This window comes from Neophocaena asiaeorientalis, unplaced genomic scaffold, assembly GCF_003031525.2.
Source record: "Neophocaena asiaeorientalis asiaeorientalis breed wild unplaced genomic scaffold, Neophocaena_asiaeorientalis_V1.1 scaffold134, whole genome shotgun sequence".
In the NCBI taxonomy this organism is placed as follows: Eukaryota; Metazoa; Chordata; class Mammalia; order Artiodactyla; family Phocoenidae; genus Neophocaena; species Neophocaena asiaeorientalis.
Window position 1 is genome coordinate 24,095,829 of NW_020185339.1, and position 22,518 is coordinate 24,118,346.

The 22,518-nt window shown below is 46.2% G+C and overlaps 1 protein-coding gene, 1 long non-coding RNA gene and 1 other non-coding gene across 10 annotated transcripts in view; 1 reads left to right on the forward strand and 2 right to left on the reverse strand.

Annotated features, from left to right (window-relative positions):
* Positions 1-13,437, forward strand: part of RNF41 (ring finger protein 41) — a 26,373-nt gene extending 12,936 nt beyond the window's left edge. For 3 of the 7 annotated variants that reach the window (XM_024736445.1, XM_024736448.1, XM_024736449.1), the window contains exons 3-7: positions 4,789-4,901; positions 8,674-8,945; positions 9,646-9,781; positions 10,200-10,303; positions 11,100-13,437. In XM_024736445.1, coding sequence (XP_024592213.1) covers positions 4,812-4,901; positions 8,674-8,945; positions 9,646-9,781; positions 10,200-10,303; positions 11,100-11,451 — 954 coding nt within the window. In that variant the 5' untranslated portion in view covers positions 4,789-4,811 and the 3' untranslated portion in view covers positions 11,452-13,437. Of the gene's footprint in view, positions 1-3,311; positions 3,360-4,584; positions 4,902-5,942; positions 6,394-8,673; positions 8,946-9,645; positions 9,782-10,199; positions 10,304-11,099 lie in introns of those variants that run through there. The other 4 variants (XR_003002078.1, XM_024736446.1, XM_024736451.1 and 1 more) reach the window with 4 other exon arrangements.
* LOC112394014 (uncharacterized) lies at positions 5,136-22,512 on the reverse strand. 2 transcript variants are annotated; one of them, XR_003002079.1, is made up of 4 exons: positions 21,968-22,512; positions 21,276-21,347; positions 6,541-6,612; positions 5,136-5,849 (listed from the first exon to the last, which is right to left on the reverse strand). It is a non-coding gene; the product is annotated as an uncharacterized LOC112394014 (long non-coding RNA). The 2 variants fall into 2 exon arrangements; XR_003002080.1 differs by lacking the exon at positions 6,541-6,612.
* Positions 21,755-21,836, reverse strand: TRNAS-CGA (transfer RNA serine (anticodon CGA)). Its single transcript has one exon. It is a non-coding gene; the product is annotated as a tRNA-Ser (tRNA).
* Positions 22,513-22,518: the final 6 nt, after the last annotated feature.

Below are 22,518 nucleotides of genomic sequence, written 5' to 3' on the forward strand. Positions count from 1 at the left end.
ATATAGCAATGATAAAATAAATGTGGTTAAATGTTAACATTTAGGGAGTCTGTATGAAGGATATATGGGATCTTTGTAAGTCTGAAATTGTCAAGATAAAAAATTAAACCCTGTAAATTTATGTCAACAAAAATCCTTCAGGTGCTCCCATAGCTTTCAGATTAATTCTAATCCTAGTGTCCTAGCGCCTTCATTAGTCCTAATTTAAACCATCCCTCTCCAAACTTCTAATGCTGTATGCTGTCTCTTTGTTGTTGTTTGAGCCAGGATTCTTTTGGCTGTAAGATACAGAAGTGCAGGGACTTCCCCGCTGGTCCAGTGGTTAAGGCTCCGTGCTCCCAATGCAGGGGGCCTGGGTTCGATCCCCGGTCAAGGAACTAGATCCCGCATGCCGCAACTAAGAGTCCGCACGCTGCAACTAAAAGACCCTGCATGCCGCAACTAAAAGATCCTGCATGCTGCAACTAAAGATACTGCACACGGCAACGAAGATCCCGCTTGCCACAACTAAGACCCGGTGCAGCCAAATAAATAAATAAATAAATTTTAAAAAGGTACAGAAGCCCAACTCAAAGCTTAAGCAAAAAGAGGATACACAGGGCTTCCCTGGTGGCACAGTGGATGAGAGTCCGCCTGCCGATGCAGGGGACACGGGTTCGTGCCCCAGTCCGGGAAGATCCCACATGCCGCGGAGCAGCGAGGCCCGTGAGCCATGGCCGCTGAGCCTGCGCGTCCAGAGCCTGTGCTCTGCAACGGGAGAGGCCCGCGTACCGAAAAAAAAAAAAAAAAAGAGGAAACACAGGGCTTCTCCCAGAAGCCAAAAGGATACACAGGGCTTCCCTGGTGGCACAGTGGATGAGAGTCCGCCTGCCGATGCAGGGGACACGGGTTCGTGCCCCAGTCCGGGAAGATCCCACATGCCGCGGAGCAGCGAGGCCCGTGAGCCATGGCCGCTGAGCCTGCGCGTCCAGAGCCTGTGCTCTGCAACGGGAGAGGCCCGCGTAAAAAAAAAAAAAAAAAAGAGGATACACAGGGTGTCTCGCAGAAGCCAAAGATAGGAAGGCAACTGGGTCTTGGGAACAAACCAGTCACTCTGAAGCCTCAGGACTTTCCAGCTCTCATCCAGGCCTTTCTCACTGTGTCTGTTTCAGTCTTTTCTTTCCCTCTGTAGATTTGTCTTCCTCAGTCCACATGACAGGCAAAGAAAGACCAACTCATCTTTCTTGGTATCAAGCTCAAATTCTCAGAGATAGGATCCATTGGCCCTGCTTGGGTTGCGTGCTCACCCTTGTCCCAGTCAGCTGCTGCCTAGGTTAAAGTCTCACAGTACTAGTGAGACAGCTTCTCCTGGAGCCATGTGGATGAAAGAGAAAGGGAGTAGAATTCCTAAAGTGAACAACGCCATGGTCTGCACTACAGCGCTCAGTAGTGGAGGTCCACAGGACAGTGACACTGGACCGCTCTTGGCTGTCTTACCACTGTCCTCATTGTTCAGTTCAGTGAGTTGCAACAAGGAGAATCACAAGGGGCCTTAGTTCTGGGTTTCACATTTCACTTTATGATGTCTTTAATATTACCCTTCATGTACTCACTCTAATCCATTACTGTTGATGGATTATTCAAGGGAATGTTGGCATAGGAACAGAAGGTCAAAGGTCTGAGGAGAGACAAATAGATGGATATCCCTATTTTAGAGGAAGATAGCCAGACCAAGGTGGTTTAGAGTGACAATTTCAGGGGGATTGTTAGTAAGCCCAAGGCCCTGAACTTAGGCCCTAGAGATGGAGGAACAAGAATACAGAGAAGTGGTGGTGATGGAGGTCAGTGTAATTGTAGCAGTGTCATTGGGTATCGTTGTTCCTATATAAAATGGGTAAAGAAAGATAAGTGGTTCCAAAGTGAGCCTTGTGATTTCTTGTCTCCATTAGCCTACATTAATCAGGATTTTTGTCAGTTTAAAGAGATAAAAACGCAGCTCAAACCAGCCTAAACATAATAGGGAATTTACTGACTCATGTAACTTATGTTCAGAAAGTGATTGTGGCGTCAGGCATGGCTGAATCCAGGCCCTCAAATGATTTCACCTGAATTTGATTTCTCAGCTCTGCTTTCTTCATTATGGCGTCATTTTTTTTTTTTTTTGGCCATGCTGTGTGACATGTGGGATTTTAGTTCCCCGACCAGAGATTGAACCCATGCCCCCTGCAGTGGAAGCGCAGAGCCCTAACCACTGAACCACCAGGGAATTCCCAATTTTGGCGTCATTCTGTAAGTAGGCTGTCCTCATTAATGGCAGAGATGGTCACTGACCACTCTGAATTGTACACCCTACCAGCTATGCAAACCCCATGAGAGCTCCAATAGAAGTCCCAGGCATCTCTCTCACTGTCCTAGGTTGGGTCACATGTCAACTAGGAAACAGGTTCTGATTCCTGAAGGAAAATTGTGATGCTGTTTACAGAATATGGGATGTTAGGTAGGCAAAATACATGTCCACTGTACTCTGCTGGGAAGCTTCCAGTTAAAGCAACATTTAATCACACCAAACATTTTACTGTTTTGTAAAGAACTGTGCTTGGTGCTAAATTGGATGTAGCACTTGAGTTCCTACTCTTAAGGAATTTTTAATCAAGTAGTAGAAATTAGATATGTACATAAATAGGGAATTCCCTGGCGGTCCAGTGGTTAGGACTCCGCACTTCCACTGCAGGCGGCACGGGTTGGATTCCTGGCTGGGGAACAAAGATGCCGTGTGGCTTGGCCAAAAAAAAAAAAAAAAAAATGTATACCTAAATAATGGTTACTCTTGTGTATTGAGTGCCTAGTATGTGCCAGCAGGCATTGTGCTAAATGTTTTATATGTATTGTTTCTTTGAGGGCAACTCTGTGAGAGTCACTTCTGTTGTTACTTATACCAATGTTATCTGTTTAAAAAGCCATGCAGGCTTAGGAAGTATACGTAAGCCTGCCCAAGGTCACACAGCTAATGAGTAGTAGAACCGGGCATCTAAATCCAGTGAGTCTTGACTCAGTCCAGTGCTGTACTTTAGCTTGCACTTGACCTATCAAGGCCTCTCTGCATCCATCCCATTCCCCACCCTTTTATTTATTTATTTTTAAATTTTATTTATTTATTTTTAATTTTTGGCATGCCACGAAGCTTGTGGGATCTTGGTTCCCTGACCAAGGATCAAACCTGGGCCGTTGCACTGGACCGCCAGGGAAATCCCTCACTCCCCACCCTTTTAAATTGAACAGCCTGATTCTGAATTCCTGAGAACTACATGATTGACTCAGCTCATTTTTTTCAGGACATCACAGCTGATGGCTGGTCTGCAGATTGTCTGCCCTTATATCAGGTACCCATCCTTGCTCCAATTAGCCCACTGGCTGGATGTCCACAGGGGAATTTCACTTACTGTTCAGTGATGTCTTGTTTGGGTTTGACCCTTAGGAGCCCAAAGAAGGGGCATGGCAGCCTCACTGCTCTTTGAGTCTTTGTTCTCCTGAACTTCCCTCCCATCACCACCACCTAAATTCAGACCCTCACTACTTCTCTCCTGCCTAGATGTTCTTCCTGTCTCTAATCTCACCCCTGTTTACAGAGTGATTCTAAAAAAGAACTTTTATCACATCATTCCTTTTAAGTCTTTCAGTGGCTCCGCATAGCCTTCAGGGTAAAGTCCAAACTCCTTACATAAGACTTTTCATGGCCTGGCCCTTACTTGCCTTTCCAGCCTTGTATTTTGACACTCCCTCTCTTGCACCCTTCAGATCGAACTTTTTCTGAACCACTTACAGTTGTCTGAACTCATCATATCCCCTCTTACCTTCTTTTTTAAAATATTTATTTTAATTAATTTATTTTTGGCTACGTCGAGTCTTAGTTGCAGCACATGGACTCTTTAGTTGTGGCACGCGGGCTCCTCCTTGCGGCATGCAGGCTTCTCTCTAGTTGTGGCGCGTGGGCTTCAGAGCATGTGGGCTCTCTAGTTGTGGCATGTGGGCTCAGTAGTTGCGGCACGGGGTTAGTTGCCCCAGGGCACATGGGATCTTAGTTCCCGGACCAGGGATCGAACCTGCGTTCCCTGCATTGAAAGGCGGATTCCTAAGCACTGGACCGCCAGGGAAGTTCCCTTCTGGGCTCTTAATATGCTCTTTCATGTGCCTAAAACCCTAATGCCCCACCCTGCCCTGGCTCCCCCCCGCCCCCCACACACAACCTAGCTAACTTCTTGCTCGTCCCACTGGTGTCCTGGAAAACTTCTCAGCCTCCCTCTCCTTTTGGCCTGGGTCAGGTATCCACATCTCTTGGCCTCATAGTGCCCTGTGCTCACCCTAAAAGCATTTATCACTTCGTTTTTTGTTTTTTTTTTTTCGGTACGCGGGCCTCTCACTGCCGTGGCCTCTCCCGTTGCGGAGCACAGGCTCCGGATGCACAGGCCCAGCGGCCATGGTCCACAGGCCCAGCCCCTCCACAGCATGTGGGATCCTCCCGGACCGGGGCACGAACCCGCGTCACCTGCATCGGCAGGCGGACTCTCAACCACTGCGCCACCAGGGAAGCCTATCACTTCATATTTTAAGTGTATATTTATATAAAATCTTTTCCCATTAGAATTAAATTTCTTGAGTCAGCTCCCCCACCCCACCCCAAATGACTGTCACATAGTAAGCTCTCAGCAAATATTTATTGGACAAATGAACGAATCTTGGCAATGAGATCAAGTTGGCACATATCTGTAATCTTCTGAACTGGCCTCTTTTTTCCTCTGTTGTTCATTCCAGGACCTGGGTTTCAGTGATGAGACATGGGGTATGATGTAACCCGTTTCCAGGGGGATGTTGACGAAGACCTTATCTGTCCTATTTGCAGTGGAGTCTTGGAGGAGCCAGTCCAGGTGAGTCGGTCTGATGGCAGGTTTGGTGGGGCAGTAGATGGCCGTGGAGCTAGTACAAAATATTCAGGGACTTCCCTGGTGGTGCAGTGGTTAAGAATCCGCCTGCCAAAAAAAAAAAAAAGAATCCGCCTGCCAATGCAGGGGACACGGGTTTGATCCCTGGTCTGGGAAGATCCCACATGCTGCAGAGCATCTAAGCCTGTGCGTCACAACTACTGAGCCTGCGTTCTACAGCCCGCGAGCCACAACTGCAGATCCCACATGCTGCAACTACTGAAGCCCACGCACCTAGAGCCCGTGCTCCACAACAAGAGAAGCCACCACAATGAGAAGCCCGTGCACACAATCAAGAGTAGCCCCTTTTCTCTGCAACTAGAGAAAGCCTGTGCACAGCAACGAAGACCCAATGCAGCCAAAAATAGATAAATAAATGAATTTATATATATGAAAAGAAAAACATAATTGGAACAGTTGGAAATTAAAAAAATATATATTCATAGGAAATGGGGCCACTGTGTTCAGGCCCCCCTTCCCTCACTCCCCGCACTCCTGACACACACAGAATAGAGGTTTGGTGCAAAGGAGCAGTGGCCGCTACAAGAGGAATAGGGCCTTCCAGAGTCTGTCGAGAGGTGGACACCACAGAAGTACAGTGGTTCAGATTTTCTTCAGAGGTCACCGTGAGACTTGTGTGCTGTAAAATGGTCAGCTGTTTGTTTCTGTCCTCTTGACAGTAGTTTGGTAGCTTCTTTTACTCTTCAGGGGCTCTGACTAGGTTCCATCTTCCTACCCATGACTGAACTCCTGGACTCTTCTAATAAGTTCTCTCTCCATTTTCATGATACAGTGTTTCAGGTAATCAGCCGGTCTTCCTGCGGGCCTGCGTACTGTTTAACAAATAGCAAGTGGGGAACTGTGTGAACTGACTTAGTTTCTTCCTGGGATTTACTGAAAAAAAAAAAAAAAAAGTTTTTGATGCAGCCATGTACTCTGCATTTTGATATGAAAGCTGCCACCTTCACTAGGTCATTTCTCTACCAGCTTTGCCAGACCAGAGATAATTGTATCTTCCTGGGGCAAGTATGAGGAGAAGCTCATGATTACCAGGCAAGTATAATGAGTGAGATGAATTCTTAACTGTTGTGCTCATGGGACACCATTCTGCACGGTCCTTATTGCCTGTACTCTGTAAATACCAATTAATCCTCTGCCGCTCCTGGCTGGCTGGAGATAATCCCATTTTCCAAACCGGGACACCAATCAGTGAGGTCGCATGACCCTTCCCCCACGCACTGCTAATACCACTCCCTGGGGCTCCCCTTGATTCTTGGAGTTTATTCTTACTCTCCAGTTTTCAACTACCCAAAGGAGAACAGATGCCTGAGCTGAATGAAAATCAGACTGCATTCCAGTGGCAGCTAGCCCTGGACCATTAGAAGCAGATTGGCTGGGTGTGGAGCAAGCTCTCCTGGTGGTGTCAAGAGGTCATGGGGTATGTCAGTTCCCTCCCCACCCTGGCAGGGCCTTGTCTGTTGTCTAGCACTATCATTTGAGGTGAGTCACATGTGGAGAAGTCAGTGGCCGTTGGTGACTAAGGCAGAACCTCCCCGCCCCCTCCCCGCCCCGACTCAGGCTTTACCTTCTGAGGAGCAGGCCAGGTTCCAGACACATTTCCAAGGGTAGAAAGCCTCTGCTAGGGATGCTGATTTCCCTACATCATATTTATTTATTTTTTGAATAGATAATAAATTCATATGGTTCAGAAATCAAAACAGTATAAAAAGATATATGGTGAAAAAAAAAAAAAAGAGAGATGGTGAACAGTCTTGCATCCATCTTTGTCCCAGTCCACCTAATCCCCCCATAGATAACCATTTTTACTAGTTTATTTGGTATCCTTCCAGTGTGTGTGTGGGCAGATACAAGCAAGTATGAATGTATATGTATATTTGCCTACCTTTCTTACACAAAAGGTACCGCATTCTATATACTTCTGCAGGGGTGGCAGGTTTAGATAGAAAGGTCACCAAAGAGGTTCAGTTGAGCTGAGATCTGAATGATAAGGGGCCATTCTGGCAAAGGGGAGCAGCAAAAGCAAGAGACAGGAATGAGCAGGGTGTGGACAGGGAACAGAGAGAAAGCCAGAATGGCTGAAGTCAGTGCTGGGAGCATGATGTGAGGTGAGGAGAGGCCAGAGGCACAGGGCCAGATCAAACAATTTTATAAGTCCTGAGCAGGAGTTTGGATTTATTTTAAGTGTAATCGGAAACCATTGTAAAATTTTAAGCATGATCTAGTTTGCCTTTTTAAACGATCACAGCTGCTGAATGTAGGATGGATTATAAAGAGGCAAGGTAGAAGTAGGAAAACCAGTTAGAAGACATAATAATATAGATGAGAGATGATCGTTTGAACTGGATTAGCGGCAGTACAGATGGGGAAAAGTAGACAAACAGGATTTTTTTTTGGAGAGAGGGCCTATAAGATTTTGAAAAGAATCAAATATTATGTCTTTAAGTGAAAAATAAAAATGTACTGACAGTTGGATTAATGATATTGAGAATGACTTCTTTCCTTATGAAGCCTTTCTGTGTTACAGTCTTTGGTGTCTGTGAGCATCTTGAAGGCAGAAACTGTCTGATTTTTTTTTATCTTAAGCGCGTAGCAAAATGTTTGGGACATAATAAGTGCTCGAGTCATTCATCCATTCATCAACATCTAGTGAGTGCCTACTGTGTTTGTCCCATGCTGGAGGCCAGATTGTATCTCCACAGAGGCCAGAGAGTCCTCTCTCTTTGCATTATCAAGGAAGTAGGCTGAAATATGATCTTTGTGAAACTGAAAAGAATGTGATTCTACAAAAATCTAGTCCTGTTTTGGAGGGTAGCCCTGGTCATTGGGACTCAGGGCAACGCCTCAGGTTGGGCCTCATAAAATAAGAACTTGGGGGAGTTCCCTGGTGGTCCAGTGGTTAAGGAATCAGCACTTTCACTGCTGTGGCTCGCGTTCAATCCCTGGTTGCAGAACTGATATCCCGCAAGCCACTTGGTGTGGCCAAAAAAAAAGTTTTTTTTGAACTTTTGCCAGTAAATCTCTGCCCCCACCTCCTCTCTACTTATCCCTCAAGACCCATATCAGAGTCTGTCCTGTCCATAAATACCTGCCCTGATTGATCCAGACTGGAAAGATCTCACCCTCCTCTGGATTTCTTTGGCAACTATTGAGTATGTAATCCAGCTGGCAATTAATGATTGACTACTGGGCTTCCCTGGTGGCGCAGTGGTTGAGAGTCCGCCTGCCAATGCAGGGGACACGGGTTCGTGCCCCGGTCCGGGAAGATCCCACATGTCGCGGAGCGGCTGGGCCCGTGAGCCATGGCCGCTGAGCCTGCGTGTCCGGAGCCTGTGCTCCGCAACGGGAGAGGCCACAACAGTGAGAGGCCCATGTACCGCAAAAAAAAAAAAAAATTGACTTCCTTATGTCCTCTCTCTCATTGTCCTGGAATATTATTTATATCTCTTACTGTTATATAATTTTTTACTTGTTTGTCTTATGTCACAATCCATTTGGACTATTGGGCACAGGAAACATATCTGAAGCCTGTCCCCCACAATGCCTTGCCCATAGTAGATCTATATTTTGCTGTGACCCCAGGGACCTCTGGTCCTAGAAGCTGCGCAGAGGCTTGATTGGCTTTGCGGAGTTAATCGTACCCAGGCTCTTAGCTCCTGCTAATTCTCTTGTGCCCCTTTTGCCCTGCTCTCCCTTCTAGGCGCCTCACTGCGAGCATGCTTTCTGCAACGCCTGCATCACCCAGTGGTTCTCTCAGCAGCAGACGTGTCCGGTGGACCGGAGTGTTGTGACGGTCGCTCACCTGCGCCCAGTACCTCGGATCATGCGGAACATGTTGTCAAAGCTGCAGATCGCCTGCGACAACGCTGTGTTTGGCTGCAGTGCTATTGTCCGGCTTGATAACCTCATGTCTCACCTCAGTGACTGTGAGCACAACCCAAAACGGCCTGTGACCTGTGAACAGGGCTGTGGGTAAGATTCCTGCCCTTCTTCTGCCCACACAGATAAGGGCCTTCCCGTTTATACCCCTGTCTCTGGATCCCCTGCTCGCTAGCTGAAGAGGTCTCCTGCAGGCAAGGAGTGTTCCTGGCCCCCCTGGCTCCCTGCTCCAAGATCTCACTTCCGTGCTGCTTTCCAAGCTACGATCTTTTTGCTCTTGCTTTAATGAAAGAAGGGAGACAGCAATTCAGCAATCTCTATGATACCACTAAAGACTGATATACTTTATTCCTCCCTTTCATCCAGTACTACTTTTCTCTTTGTCAGATTGACTGCCCTAATATCCAGGCTTCTCATATTCCCTGTTGTCCAATTTTTTCTTTCTTTGGGGTGTGAAATATTTGATTAAATACTGATAGCTAGGGCTGTGAATCTAGGGCTTCTCAGAAGGAATGAGTGCACAGGCAGAATCTGTAGGAGGAAAGGAGAGCCACGTGGGAGATGAAACACTGTCTTAGAGAGGGAAAGAGGCCCAGAGGAAGTAGACAGCAAAGGGACGAGGGAGAGCTGGGGAGAAGGAAATGAAGGCAATAAGCAAGAGGGCGCCTGAATGTTGGAAATGAATGAATGTTAGTCATTTCAGGTAGGAAAAAGCCCTCTCAGCAGTTATGTGCCTTTGCTCACATGTCCCATTAATGCTCCTATCCTGTTCTTTTCCCACCCTGGGTGGCAGCCTGGAGATGCCCAAAGATGAGCTGCCAAACCACAACTGCATTAAGCACCTGCGCTCAGTGGTACAGCAGCAGCAGACACGAATTGCAGAGCTGGAAAAGACCTCAGCAGAACACAAACACCAGCTGGCAGAGCAGGTAGGGCGCAGAGAACACAGGGCAGCACACGTCTTTCACATGCAGATAACCTCGCGCCTGTGGCCTGTGGGTGGCAGGCGTGGATGTGAGCGGCAGATCTGTGCGTGCGCTTGAGAGCCTGGTCAGTGGATACTCTGCCTGTGCGTAGCAGTGAATCAGGCTGGAGCTCTTCTTGCTTCCCTTCATCCCATCAGTGGCGTTCATTTACTTAACATTTATCAAATGCCTTCCCTTGAAGGCACTGCTGAGCACTGGGGATACAGCTGGGAATGATACAGTCGTATCCCTGTCTTCATGAAGCTTCCACTCTGCTTGTTCCTCAGATCTCTCCATTTCCCTCATTCTCAGACAAACTTTTGTCTCTCATCTACTGTCTGTCTTAGCCATTATCCCTTGTTCTCCTCCCCCCCCCCCACAGAAACGAGACATCCAGCTGCTCAAGGCGTACATGCGTGCAATTCGCAGTGTCAACCCCAACCTTCAGAGCCTGGAGGAGACGATTGAGTACAACGAGATCCTAGAGTGAGTGTCACTCAGGACGTGGAGTCATTCATCCCACGTCCTGGCACTGAGCCCTGGGGGGAGGGTAAGAAGAGGCCTGGGCCGGGGGCACTGCTTCTCAGATGCTGGGATGAAGAACAGGGCCAGAGGAGGAGGCGATAACCTTCAACCCTAGCAGAGGATCTCATATTCTTTTGGGTGGTTGGAAGGGAAAGCTTACCCAAGAGTTAGATGGGTACCCACATGTACTAAGCCCTGTATTAAAGGCTGTGGGAGTGCTAGGAAGACCAAAAAGAGAAGATATTGTCCCTGACTTCAGAGAGCTTACAGTTCAGAGAAGAAGAGAGTACAAATCCAGGAAAGTGATCTAAAATACAGCAAAAACAAGTGAAGTAAACAAGCGAAGTCTAATCCCTTTCAGTTCTGGAGTTCTGCATAGTTCATAGACTAAACTGAGTCAGTCTATAGTGCAAAATAGTGCTGTGAGGGACACAGTATAGAGGAATAATTGCTTCATTCAGTACACATTTGTTGAGCACTTACTACATGCCAGGCACCATGTGCTAAGTATTGGGATTTTTAAGAAAAATAACAGGAACCCTACTCTCGTGGAGTTTAATCTGGTGAGTAACATGTAGTGACACTCAGATGGGACCAACTAGGAAAAGATCTGGAGTTTCTGAACTAATGATGGAAGGAAAGAAGGAGGAATCGAGTTAGGTTGAGTGCAGAGCAGGCAGTCGTTCCTATTAGGAGAAAAGCCAATGCAGAGAAAGGGGACGAGCTGGACTGACCACCTCCAACTCCCTCCACACAGGTGGGTGAACTCCCTGCAGCCAGCACGAGTGACCCGCTGGGGAGGGATGATCTCCACCCCAGATGCTGTACTCCAGGCTGTAATCAAGCGCTCCCTGGTGGAGAGTGGCTGTCCTGCGTCTATTGTCAACGAGCTGATCGAAAATGCCCATGAGCGTAGCTGGCCCCAGGGTCTGGCCACACTAGAGACAAGACAGATGAACCGGCGTTACTATGAGAACTACGTGGCCAAGCGCATCCCTGGCAAGCAGGCTGTTGTTGTGATGGCCTGTGAGAACCAGCACATGGGTGATGACATGGTGCAGGAGCCAGGGCTTGTCATGATATTTGCGCATGGCGTGGAAGAGATATAGGAGATCTCGACGGGCTATCTGGAAGAGATGAAAATCCTGTCACTCCAGCAGCGGGGCCCTGAGTCCTCCCCACTTTCCTTAATACCGTGGCTAATGCTAGAGCCACACATCTCCCTGCTCTTCTGCCACTGAAGAGGGCCCCAGGGCACTCTGCTCAGGCTTTCAGGTGGGAAACCCAGATTCCCTCCATTTGCCTAATTTCTTCCCCTAAAATGTCTGTATATTTTCCATCTGGTTGGGAAAGTCCCCACCTCTATTTCTGTTTTCCTGCCTAGGGTCCTGGTTCCAGATGTTTTCAGAAAGCACAAAGATACTCATTTTCTCTAGAGGATCAGGATGGAGTGAGGCATCTCTAACTGTTCCCCTCCTCCAAAACCAGGGAATCCAGAGCAGGCAGGCCTATTGACTCTCTAAACAGCATTTAGAGGGCGGCTCTGGGGAGCAGACATCCTAAAGAAATGGTAAGGATGGAACAAAACCCTAGAAATAATGAGGCCAGTAGGCCATCGCTGGTGGCCCTTAGGGGAAGACTGGACCTCTGTGCCAAGCAATACCCTGTTCAGCCCACCTTAAAGGTGTGGGCTCCCGCCAGGTCTGCAGGTGTGCAGGTGGGGATGCCGAAAATTTCCAGATGAGCTCTTCTTTCCTACACTTTCTCACGATTAGGGAATGACAGGGTTGGGGTGAGGGGTTAGTCCATTGGGGTGAATATGCTCAGCAGGAAGCAGCTCTCTGGCTTTTGCTGAAATTGGGTAGGCACTGCCTCTGGCACAGGCCATAATAGTTCCATAGACCCCTCTCTCTCAGCCCTGTGATTGTAACTAGTTATTTTGATAATTTTCTTTGGCCATTGTTTGTTTATATTTCACTCCCTCCCTCACAGTTTTTCTTTTTTAAGAATGGCCTGATTATGGCTACCCCACTTTTCCAGCCCAGCCACATTGTTGGCAATTTAATTTATTTACTTTTTTTTTTTTTATTTTTAAGAAAGGAAAAAGAAAAAAAAATTTACAAAACTTAAAACTTTTCTTTTGCTGTTCCTATTGTGGGGATTTTTGGATAGGGCGGGACGGGGATGGGGTCTGTCTTATATTTTTCCTTTTCAGCACAACCTTTGGCTTTAATATAGGAAAGGCTAAGGGAGTCCTTGGCTGAACTGAAGTCTGCCCCAGTCCTCCATAACCCATCTGAGATGAGGAGCTTCCTCTATTCCAGTGATGGATGTGACAGTCCAGCATCAATGACTGTGCCCTCTGGAGAACTTTGCTCCCAGCCCATCTAGGGTCTCACTGTAAAACTCTGGACTTCGAGTATCAATTTTGAAGAAATCCTGCCCGCCACTCCCCCCAACACCCGGTTTCCTTGGAGATATATATATAGCTGGGTTCTAAGCTTCATCAGGCAAGATGGGATAGAAATTATGTCTCTGAGTACAGGCTATGCTGTCTCACCCATACCCCCTTAGGACTTCAGCTGCATTTTGGGATGCCCAGGGCATTCCTTAATCCCTGGGGTGACTAGCAGAGTAAGAGAAGGGGAGGAATAGTGGGTATGATTATCTTGATATGCAGGTGGAAGTGGGGCTGGAGAGAGATGGCCATAAAGCTTCTCTTTTTGGAGCTTTTTTCCAGGCCAGCTTGCGGTAGGTCTGGGTAGCTGGGTCATGGCTCCACTGGAACTGTGGGGAGGAGGGAATACAGCTTGAAGGGGGTGAGGAACAGTCATATGTTCCAGCTCCAGGACATTGTGCTCAGGAATTTAAAAACGCTGCTATACTTAGTCTGGTTACTACATTTCTTCCACTCCCCTCTGCCCCTGCCTGCCTTACCCAGGCCCATACCCTCCTGTTGTCACCCTAAGATGGAGCCAGGAAGCTCAGTTAAGGCTTCCCTACCCTTTGCACTAGTGTCTCTGCAGGTTGCTAGTTGTGTTATATATGTGCTGTTCCATGGTGTTGACTGCACTAATAATAAATCTTTTACTCAACTCTCTCAATTCTTAATTCACATCACTCCCCTCATGAAGGTTCTCCTCTGCTTTGGCCTTTCTCTCACCTTAATTCCCCTGACTTCTTCCTTGCTTTGTAACCTACTCTTGTCTTAGAACTAACCTCTGTTTTAGGAGTTCTATCTGGGAGGGGTGTGCACCTCATATATTCTTTGCCTTGTGTACCCTCCTACGTCCTTCCCTCCTGACTCTCACCTGTCATCTGAATTGTGTTCTTTTCAGGGTTTACCCTTTGCTCCATATCCATGTCTTCCCTATGTGTTCTGGGATCTGGGGACATTTTCTATAGACGATATGCAAGTACCTTTCCCCCTTGTCCCACAAACACCTTTGCTTTGGAATCTGGGATTCCATTGAAGGCAGGGAAGCCTCCACCCCCCGGTGTCTCCTAACCAAGAAAGTACACAGGAGGAAAGGAACCTGGAATGGCTGCACCTGCTGTGGTTGTCAAATCTTGATAAACCCTTTTGTAGGCATTTGCTGACACCTCCCTATCATGAGAAAAAAACTCTTTTACCACAGTGTACCATATTATAAATGTGTTGAGCATTTATCGTGCACCTAACACAAATCTAATAGCACTCTAGATACTTTAGTGGCGCCAAAAAAAAAAGCATAAGGAGTTACAGGACTACACTTTCATACATACGAGGTCTGATTAGAAGATACTGATGAACGTATCACAGTATAGCGCACAAGTGGCGATATATGTACTCTAATGAGACCGGTAGTGCTTTTTTTTTTTAAGCTTCAAAATTACTTTTAGAACCTGCTGCTCATTCTTTTGAATGTCATGAATGATGCCAAATCTTCCTTTTAAGGTAGATTTGGTTTTTTGGAAACAGTATTCATTGAATATCTATTCGCCAAGAACTCACTAGGGTGGGGCTGGGGGGGTGGTTCATGTAGCAAAATGGCACCTACCTTCAAAGAACTTACTCCCTAATTGAGATGAGTGTATAAGAAGACATCATAAATGTGGGAAGTGGATCTTACAAGCAATATGTGAGCAGAGGGAAGATAAAGCCACTGATTCTGATAGGTTCCAGGAAAGAGGTGTATTTGTTTTAGGTCAGAGGTTGGCAAACTACAGGTTGCATGCTGCTGCCTGATTTTGTGGGAAGAGTTTTACTGGAACACAGCCATGCCCATTTGTGTTATGTGTATTGTCTATGGCTGCTTTTAGATTACAGCAGTAGAGCTGAGTAGGTGCCATAGAACTACAGACCACAAAGCCTAAAATGTGCTATTTGGTCCTTTACACAAAATGTGCCAACCTGTTCTAGACTTTTTTTTTTTTTGCGGTACGCGGGCCTCTCACTGCCGTGGCCTCTCCCATTGCGGAGCACAGGCTCCGGACGCACAGGTTCAGCGGCCATGGCTCACGGGCCCAGCCGCTTCGCGGCATGTGGGATCCTCCCGGGCCAGGGCACGAACCCGTATCCCCTGCATCGGCAGGCAGACTCTCAACCACTGCGCCACCAGGGAAGCCCTGTTCTAGACTTTTAAGGTCAGGACAGTGGGCAGGGAAGTAGAGAGGGTTTGTTGTTTTTTTTACTTTAGTATATACATTTGAAAATTCAGAACATTTTTCTACGTTGCCAAAATAACAGATGCTTAAAGTTAACAATGTGTCCTTAATCTAGTACAAATCTATGTTCACCCTTCCCCAGTTGGTCTAAGAAAAGTACTTTTAGAGCTGATTTTTGTCCAGCCCTGGATCCAATCCAGGAACCATGCCATTACAAAAGGTTATGTGTTTTAACTCTCTCAGTCTGGATTCCTGGAACAGCCTTTTTTTGGTAACACTTATTTGTTGAAGAGAATTGGGCCAGTTGTTTAGAGAGTGGTCTCGGATTTGACTGATTGCTTCTTCACAGCGTCCTTTAACTTATTCCTCTAACCCCTATTTTTCCTAAACAGGATTCGATCTAGAGTCAGAGATTATTTATTTATTTATTTTTTGGCCACGCTGCGTGGCTTGTGGGATCTTAGTTCCCGGACCAGGGATTGAATCTGGGCCCTCAGCAGTGAAAGCGCAGAGTCCGAAACACTGGACCACCAGGGAATCCCCTAGAGTCAGAGAGATTCAAATTAACCAGTTCTGGGGATAAAAGACATCGCAGGAGAGATGTTCTTTATGTTGTGTAACATCAGGACATAGGCCCAGTTGTCCCACCATTAGCCTAATCTCTTCGCTGTACGCTTGTATTTGTTGAGAGAGGTTTTTGAAACTGGCTAGGCGACAAATATGTGCCCTGAGCGAATGGGCAGCACTGCTCTGATTGGTCACCGCTGTACAAGGACAGGCGCCCAACATTGCCCCTATTATTTTTTCAAGAACTTTTGGACATCCTAATGTTTATGCTAAATGTCACAACTTTTAAATGTTGGCTCAATATATATATTTTTTAATGTGGGCCAAAAAAAGAATAAAACAAAACAAAAACATAGGATCCACCAGAGGTTTTTGTTTTTGTTTTTGTTTTTAGTTACTCATCAGTTTACTCAACCCATACTTATGGAGCTCCAGGCACTGTCCTGTGTGCTGGAGATACATACAGCTGTGACAAAACAACCAAAAGCCCCTGCGCCCTCCTGGCTGTAAAACTCTGGTTGAGGAGACAGACAAGAAACAAGATAATAAGAAAAACATGTTATGTTTGGTAGCATGAGTCCTAGGAGAAAACTAAATTGGGAAAAGGGGAGGTGTAATTACAAACTGTAATTAATGTAATTACAAACTGGGATAAGGGTCAGGACAGACACAAAGCAGGGTTTCTGCCCTAGATCTGGTGGTCAGGGAAGATCCATTTCTAGAGCAGAGGTCATTAATTCTATACTTCATCAGAATCACCTGGGAGTGGGGCTTAGTGGGCCCGATACTCAGAGACTGGCATTTTTCACATGATGCTTCTGGTCCCTGTGGGCCATATTTGGAGATGTTTTGGTCTGGAGATGTGAAGGCAAGATAGTGGAGTGGCTAAGAGCCCAGACTTCAAGGACAACAGCTCTGCGATGTGTAACCTTGGGTAAGGTACTGATCTCTCTGGGAGTCAACCAGAGTTTGCAATCTCTATTTTAAGCTGAGATAATACCACGAATAAAAACAAATGAAGGTGAAGGACATGTTGAAGAGGGAAGAGACTAGTGTAATCTGAAGCATAGAGTTTGTTGAAGGAAGCAATGGAAGATAAAACTAAAGATAATTTAGGGACAATTCTTGGTAGGCCTTGAATACATGGCAGGGAATTTGGACTTTAGTTTTACAGGTAGGTTTTTGAGAAGAGGAGTGACTTCCAATTCATGATTCTGATGACAATGGGAAAACAATGAAAATTTGGTGACAATATTAGTAAGCTTTGCGGTAATTCATGTGAGAGGATTAGAGCTTGAAATAGACCAGGAAAGAGGACAGAGACATGAGGGGAGAAAAATCAACAGGCCTTAGTAACTGACCAGATTCACTCAGGCAACATTTACAGCATACCAGTCAAATGCCAGACGTGGTTCTAGGCATTTGAGATACACAAATAATTGTATATTCCTTGAAAGGAATTTAAAGCTTAGGTGACGTACACTTGAACAAATAACGGGAAATACAGAATAGCATATTGCTAATAGGTAGGAATTAAGTACAATGGGACAACAGGAGGAACGGGGTCAACTATCTACCTGGTGGGATGCAGGAGGGAAGTTTTCTCAGGAATCATTGGAGCTGAGTTCCAAATAGGATCAGATATTGGCAATGAGGAAAGGGGCTAACAGCCAGGTTGAGCACGTACCGTGAGTCACGGACTAAATATTAAACATCTAGTCATCCCAGCAGCTTTATAAAAAAGACTATTATCATGTCCATTTTCTATGTGGGGAAACCGAGACAAAGGACAAAATTCACGTAGCTAATAGTAAGAACTGGGATTTGAACCCAGAAAGTCATTCCAGAGCCTGGGCTCCCAACCAGTGCACATAACAAGGGGCATGTAACTAAAGATGAGTCACAGATAAAGACAGAGTTTTCTAATCTGTGAATGAGAGGACAGTGTCGCTAACCTGAATAGGGAGGAGAAGAGGATGAGCAGGTTTACAGGGGTGAAGTAATGAGCTCATTTGGGGAACAATCGGTTGGAAGTGCTTCCCCATGAGAGGGGGTTAGCCAGAAAAAGGAAATGTGGGTCTACAGCTTAAGAGAAAGAAGTTAGGGCTAAAGACGTGGATTTGGGAGTTATCTTCCCAAAGGTGATCAAGAAATTCCAGGAATGAATACAGCCTCTAGAGTGAACACGAAGAAAGCTAAGAATGTGACCTTAGGGACTTCCAGAAGTAATCTGGAACAAAATCTGGAAAACAGATGCATGATAAAGGTGGCTAGTGCTCAGCTTTTTTTTTTAAAGTAATTTTGAAGTAATGAATCATTTAAATGTGGCTCATAAACTAGCTGTGAAGGAGTTCCAGAAATGTTTTGTGCTATGAGAGCATTCCTGAAATAAGTGTAGGTTGAGATCATTTCAGCTCAAGTCCTCTAATGATTTGCTTTACTGGATAAACTTCAGAGATCCAAGCCTCTTAACATTTGGAACAAGTCAACAACTTGCAAGGGGATAATAAGTTCCTGTGTGTTAGATTTCCCCACACTAGCTTTTTAGTCACATAAAAGCAATTTGGATTAAGATCTAAGAATTTGTAGCTGAAAAAATCAGTATAGGGTGGCATTAGCTAGTCATTGGTTTTAAGGTGAAGAGACAGAAGGAATTAGCCTGTGATGTGGAGACACCCAGCCTGATTAGATTAGGGTATCTTACTGGAAAGAATTAAGGATTTAAAAAATGGGTGATTTAGGCAAGGCATATTGATAATAGGAGCATGTGTTTGAACAGATAGGGCACTGAAATTCCTAGACGGGATTAATACGATGAAAGCAGTGTTTTAGATATTTAAGTTTGGTGAAACTGGGGCACCTGGAAGGCCATTGTTAACACAAGCATGAAATAGATGATGTGATGGAGGAAGCAATGATTGATGAATGATGGGCATGGCAGAATAGAAAATGTCTGATAATTCTTAAGGTTGGAAATAGATGGAATTGAGAGAATAGTACTAACAAATGGAAAAAGTTGAGAATGTGATTCTGGGAAAGAAAAAGTTTTGTTTGTGTTTTAGGTCGGAGTCCCCAACCCCCAGGCCTCGGACCGACCGGTAAGGCTCTGCGCAGCAGGAGGGGAGCGGCGGAGCGAGCCAGCGAAGCTTCATCTGCCGCCCCCCATCGCTCACACTGCCGCCTGAACCATCCCCTCCAACCTCTGTCCGTGGAAGAATCATCTTCCATCTTCCGCGAAACCGGTCCCTGGTGCCAAGAAGGTTGGGGACTCCTGTTTTAGGTGACATTAGGTCAGCTGTGCAGACATATAGCCAGCTGGAGATATAGGACGATGGTGTGGCTGAGAGGCCATGCCTGGAATGGTAGCTTGGGGTTTCTCTTTCTCGAGGAGGGAAAAGAATGAAGCTTTAGTAAAACTCCACAGAAGAAGGGAGAAAATGAGATGGAGAAACAGTGTTCTAAGAGAAAAGCAAGGAAGTACAATGTCTCTCAAGCCCAGTAAGAAATCAATGGTTTCAAACATAGCAAAGTTTTCTACCACAGGCTATTAAAGATAGCATGGAGCTGGAGGCAGAGGGTATACATTTTATTTTATTTTATTTTATTTACTTTTTAATTTATTTGGCTGCACCGGGTCTTAGTTGCAGCATGCGGAATCTAGTTCCCTGACCAGGGATCGAACCCAGGCCCCCTGCATTGGGAGCTCAGAGTCTTAACCACTGGACCACCAGGGAAGTCCCAGAGGATACATATTTTATTTAAAAAAAAGAGTAGAAAACAACATGGTGATTTGAAAGTGTCAAGTGAAGGTATAGTATTGTTTGTCCTAAATTAATGAAGGATTGAATGAGTAGAGTAGGAGAATTTTAACTTGTTATGGAAGGATATTCATGGAAGCTTCCTTAGGAGGTTGAAATGAGTGGGACTGCAAGCCAAGGTGCAGAAGGTAACTTCAGCTCAGAAGAGCAAGGCCAAATACTGAACCAGAAAATGAAGAATGCCAGTGGGTAGAATGTAGTAAATACGTAAGAATAGTGAGAGAGGGGGCCTCGTTATGCAACACAAAGAGAAATATAAGGATAGAGAGAGAGGATTTGTTGGGATGGAAGGGTGAAGGAATTGTGTGGGTGGTGGGCTATGGGGATGGTTCCAATTTGAAATTATCTATTGTACAGGAAGGTTCAAAGTCTTGGCCTCTCACCCCCAGAGTTACAAGTCAAGCATCTGAGAGTGAAAAGTAGTATCTCAAGTACCAAACAACCTCAGCCAGTTTATTCTGGATCCAGATCCTCCATTTTGTAAACCATGGGGGCCTTCTCTTCACAACATAGTTGTCGGTTGCCCTCTGCTGGTCAATTTTGGTATTGGCTCTTCAGGTATTTAAATTTGAGAGTGTGTGCAAAATGGGATTTGGTAGGAAGTCCAGTACAGAACCTATTAGATTCTGTTCGTTCAGTACATTTTTTTTATCACATCTATGTCTAAGGCCTAGTAGAGGAGGTACAAACAAATAAAATACACAGTCCTTACTCTCAAGAAGCTTACAGTCCAGTCTGAGTGAAGATTAAAGCATGTACACATGACTATGTTAAAAAACATCCATGTACGCAAAAAGGTTTTTTTGGAGTGGCTTATATGTGCCAAGAATGTATATTCTATGGGGGAAGAAGGATTTCACATAGAAAGATTAGAGAATAGGATATGGTGGGAGACAGGTGGTTAGAGAAGACTTCCCAGGAGAACCAACATTTAAGTGGAGACAGAGAAGAAGGTAAGGATGAGAAAGATTATTTCAGGCAGAGAGCAGCATGAACACAGAAAAGTACTATATGCCACCAGGAACTAACAGAATACCAGTGGATGAAATGTAGTGAATATGAAAAAGTGGGGAGAAAAAAAGGGACCAGGTCATGAAATACAAAAAGCAACCATGGAAGGGTTTAAGGTCCCAGGCTACCTTAAACCGGGGTAGTGTGGATGCTTTAGTGAAGCTTTATATACATCAACTCATGTGGTCCTCAAAAGTACCCCTACCTTCAGCAAGTGGTGGGTCCAGCCTGCACTCACCTCTGAGAAAAGTGGACACAGTTGAGACTATTTAGGAGGTAGAATAATGTAACTTGTTTTATTTATTTTAATTAATTTTTGCAGAAGCATGTCAAAGGAGATGCCTTGCATTCAACCTAGTGGATGGTGGTGGTAGGTTCTAGCTGTTGTAATCAAGAACCTCAAAGAGGAGGGGTAAAAAGATGGGGAGGATGGAAAATAATAATGGTGTGGGGGGCAGGGGGGAGGAAGTGGTGAGGGAAAAACAGCATGAGTGGAAAAAACAGCATAAGCAATGATAGGAAGGTGGGAAACTCCAAAGTGTAAATGTGTAAAAAGCTCTGTGAATCACCTTTGAACCCCCTGCCCCCTGGGGAACCTTCTTGGAGATGTGGCTGTGCAAGAAATAAAATACAAAGAGAACATCTTCAACAGGTATCCTAGATATTCCCCACAGTGAGCAATTGGGAATAGGAAGAACGAGCTGAGGTGAGTACAGGAGGGTTAGAGGCTAGAGAAGGATTAATACCCTAGCTAGGAACTTGGAACATGGAGAACTTAGAACACATAATGAGCACTCAATAAAAAGTGAGTTATCTTCGCACACTCTGGCTCCAGCTAGATTGGCAGCGTTCATGATTCAATAGGTTACTCCCCACTAGCCCTGTGATACCTGAGGTGCAGCTCTTCACAGCAATCCCAGTGAGAGAATGCCTTGTTTCCAGGGTCTTCATTGTAATCAGACCTACAAGATGTGACGTCTGGTCATGAAATCCAGAGGTGCCCTCTTTACCTGGAAACTCCAGTTTTGACTATTATAGCACAACAGTTATTCACATTCCCGAACAAAACTTAACCTTTCTTCAACCAAATCCTTTGCTATGCCCTCCCAAAAGAATGAAACAAGGTATGCCAAAACTCTGCTTGCAAAGCTGAAGTTACAGAACTCGGAAAGTGCCTTGTATCCTAGCAGCCAATACAGTGGTGCATAATTACGCTTCTCATGGTCACCCTCATTCCCGCCCCCTCCCCCCAAATCCAGAGGTGAGACCTTCTGGCTTCTGTTTCTGAGACAAAGGGAAGTGCACGAAAGACACGTGGAAGACAAGGGGCTCCCTTCACACACTCTTGAAGAGGAAAAAAAAAAGCGGCCGTCACGAACAGGATTCGAACCTGTGCGGGGAAACCCCATTGGATTTCGAGTCCAACGCCTTAACCACTCGGCCACCGTGACTTCCAAAATCACCTTCCGCCGCGCATTTACAGAAGGGGTCCGCATAGCGACCCGGAGGGAGTGCGACACAGGGAAGCCGGGCCAGGCCCAAACACACACACCCTGAGACCTCCTCCCGCCCCGCTCCTTACCTCTTCCTCCACGCGGCTCAGAGGAATAGAGTCTGGTGGACCGGGTGACCCAAGGAAGGAGGGTCTCCCGCCCCACGAAGATGAGGGTCTCAAGGAGCGTAAAGTTATTCACGAGGCGACGGTGAGGCCTGCTGAGGAAGCAGTTGGAGAGGAGGGGCTGGGCCCCCAGGGTAGCGGCTAGGGGACTCCTCGGGTTACGGAGTGAGAGGCGGACCTGGGACATGGCCTTAGGGGCGAAGGAGGCTCAGAAAGAGCTTAAACGGGGAACTCCTGGGGATGTATGAAAGGAAAGAACTTCTTGCGGAAAGGGGTCCGGGGTTCCTTGGGATTAGGGGTTCCGCGGGTTTAGAAATGGGCAAGGTGAGGACTACTCGGAGCTATGGGCTGGGGGCTTCTCATGCCACGGGCATCCCCTTGGGGTAGGATAGAGAGGTACCCCACTTCCCGGGCTGAAAGACAAGAAGAGAAAAGGCTTCAGGTCGGTAAAGGGCGATCTCAGGGGAGTGTGCGCCCCCTCCAGGAAACAGCCTCCTCCCCCAAGCTCCAGCAGC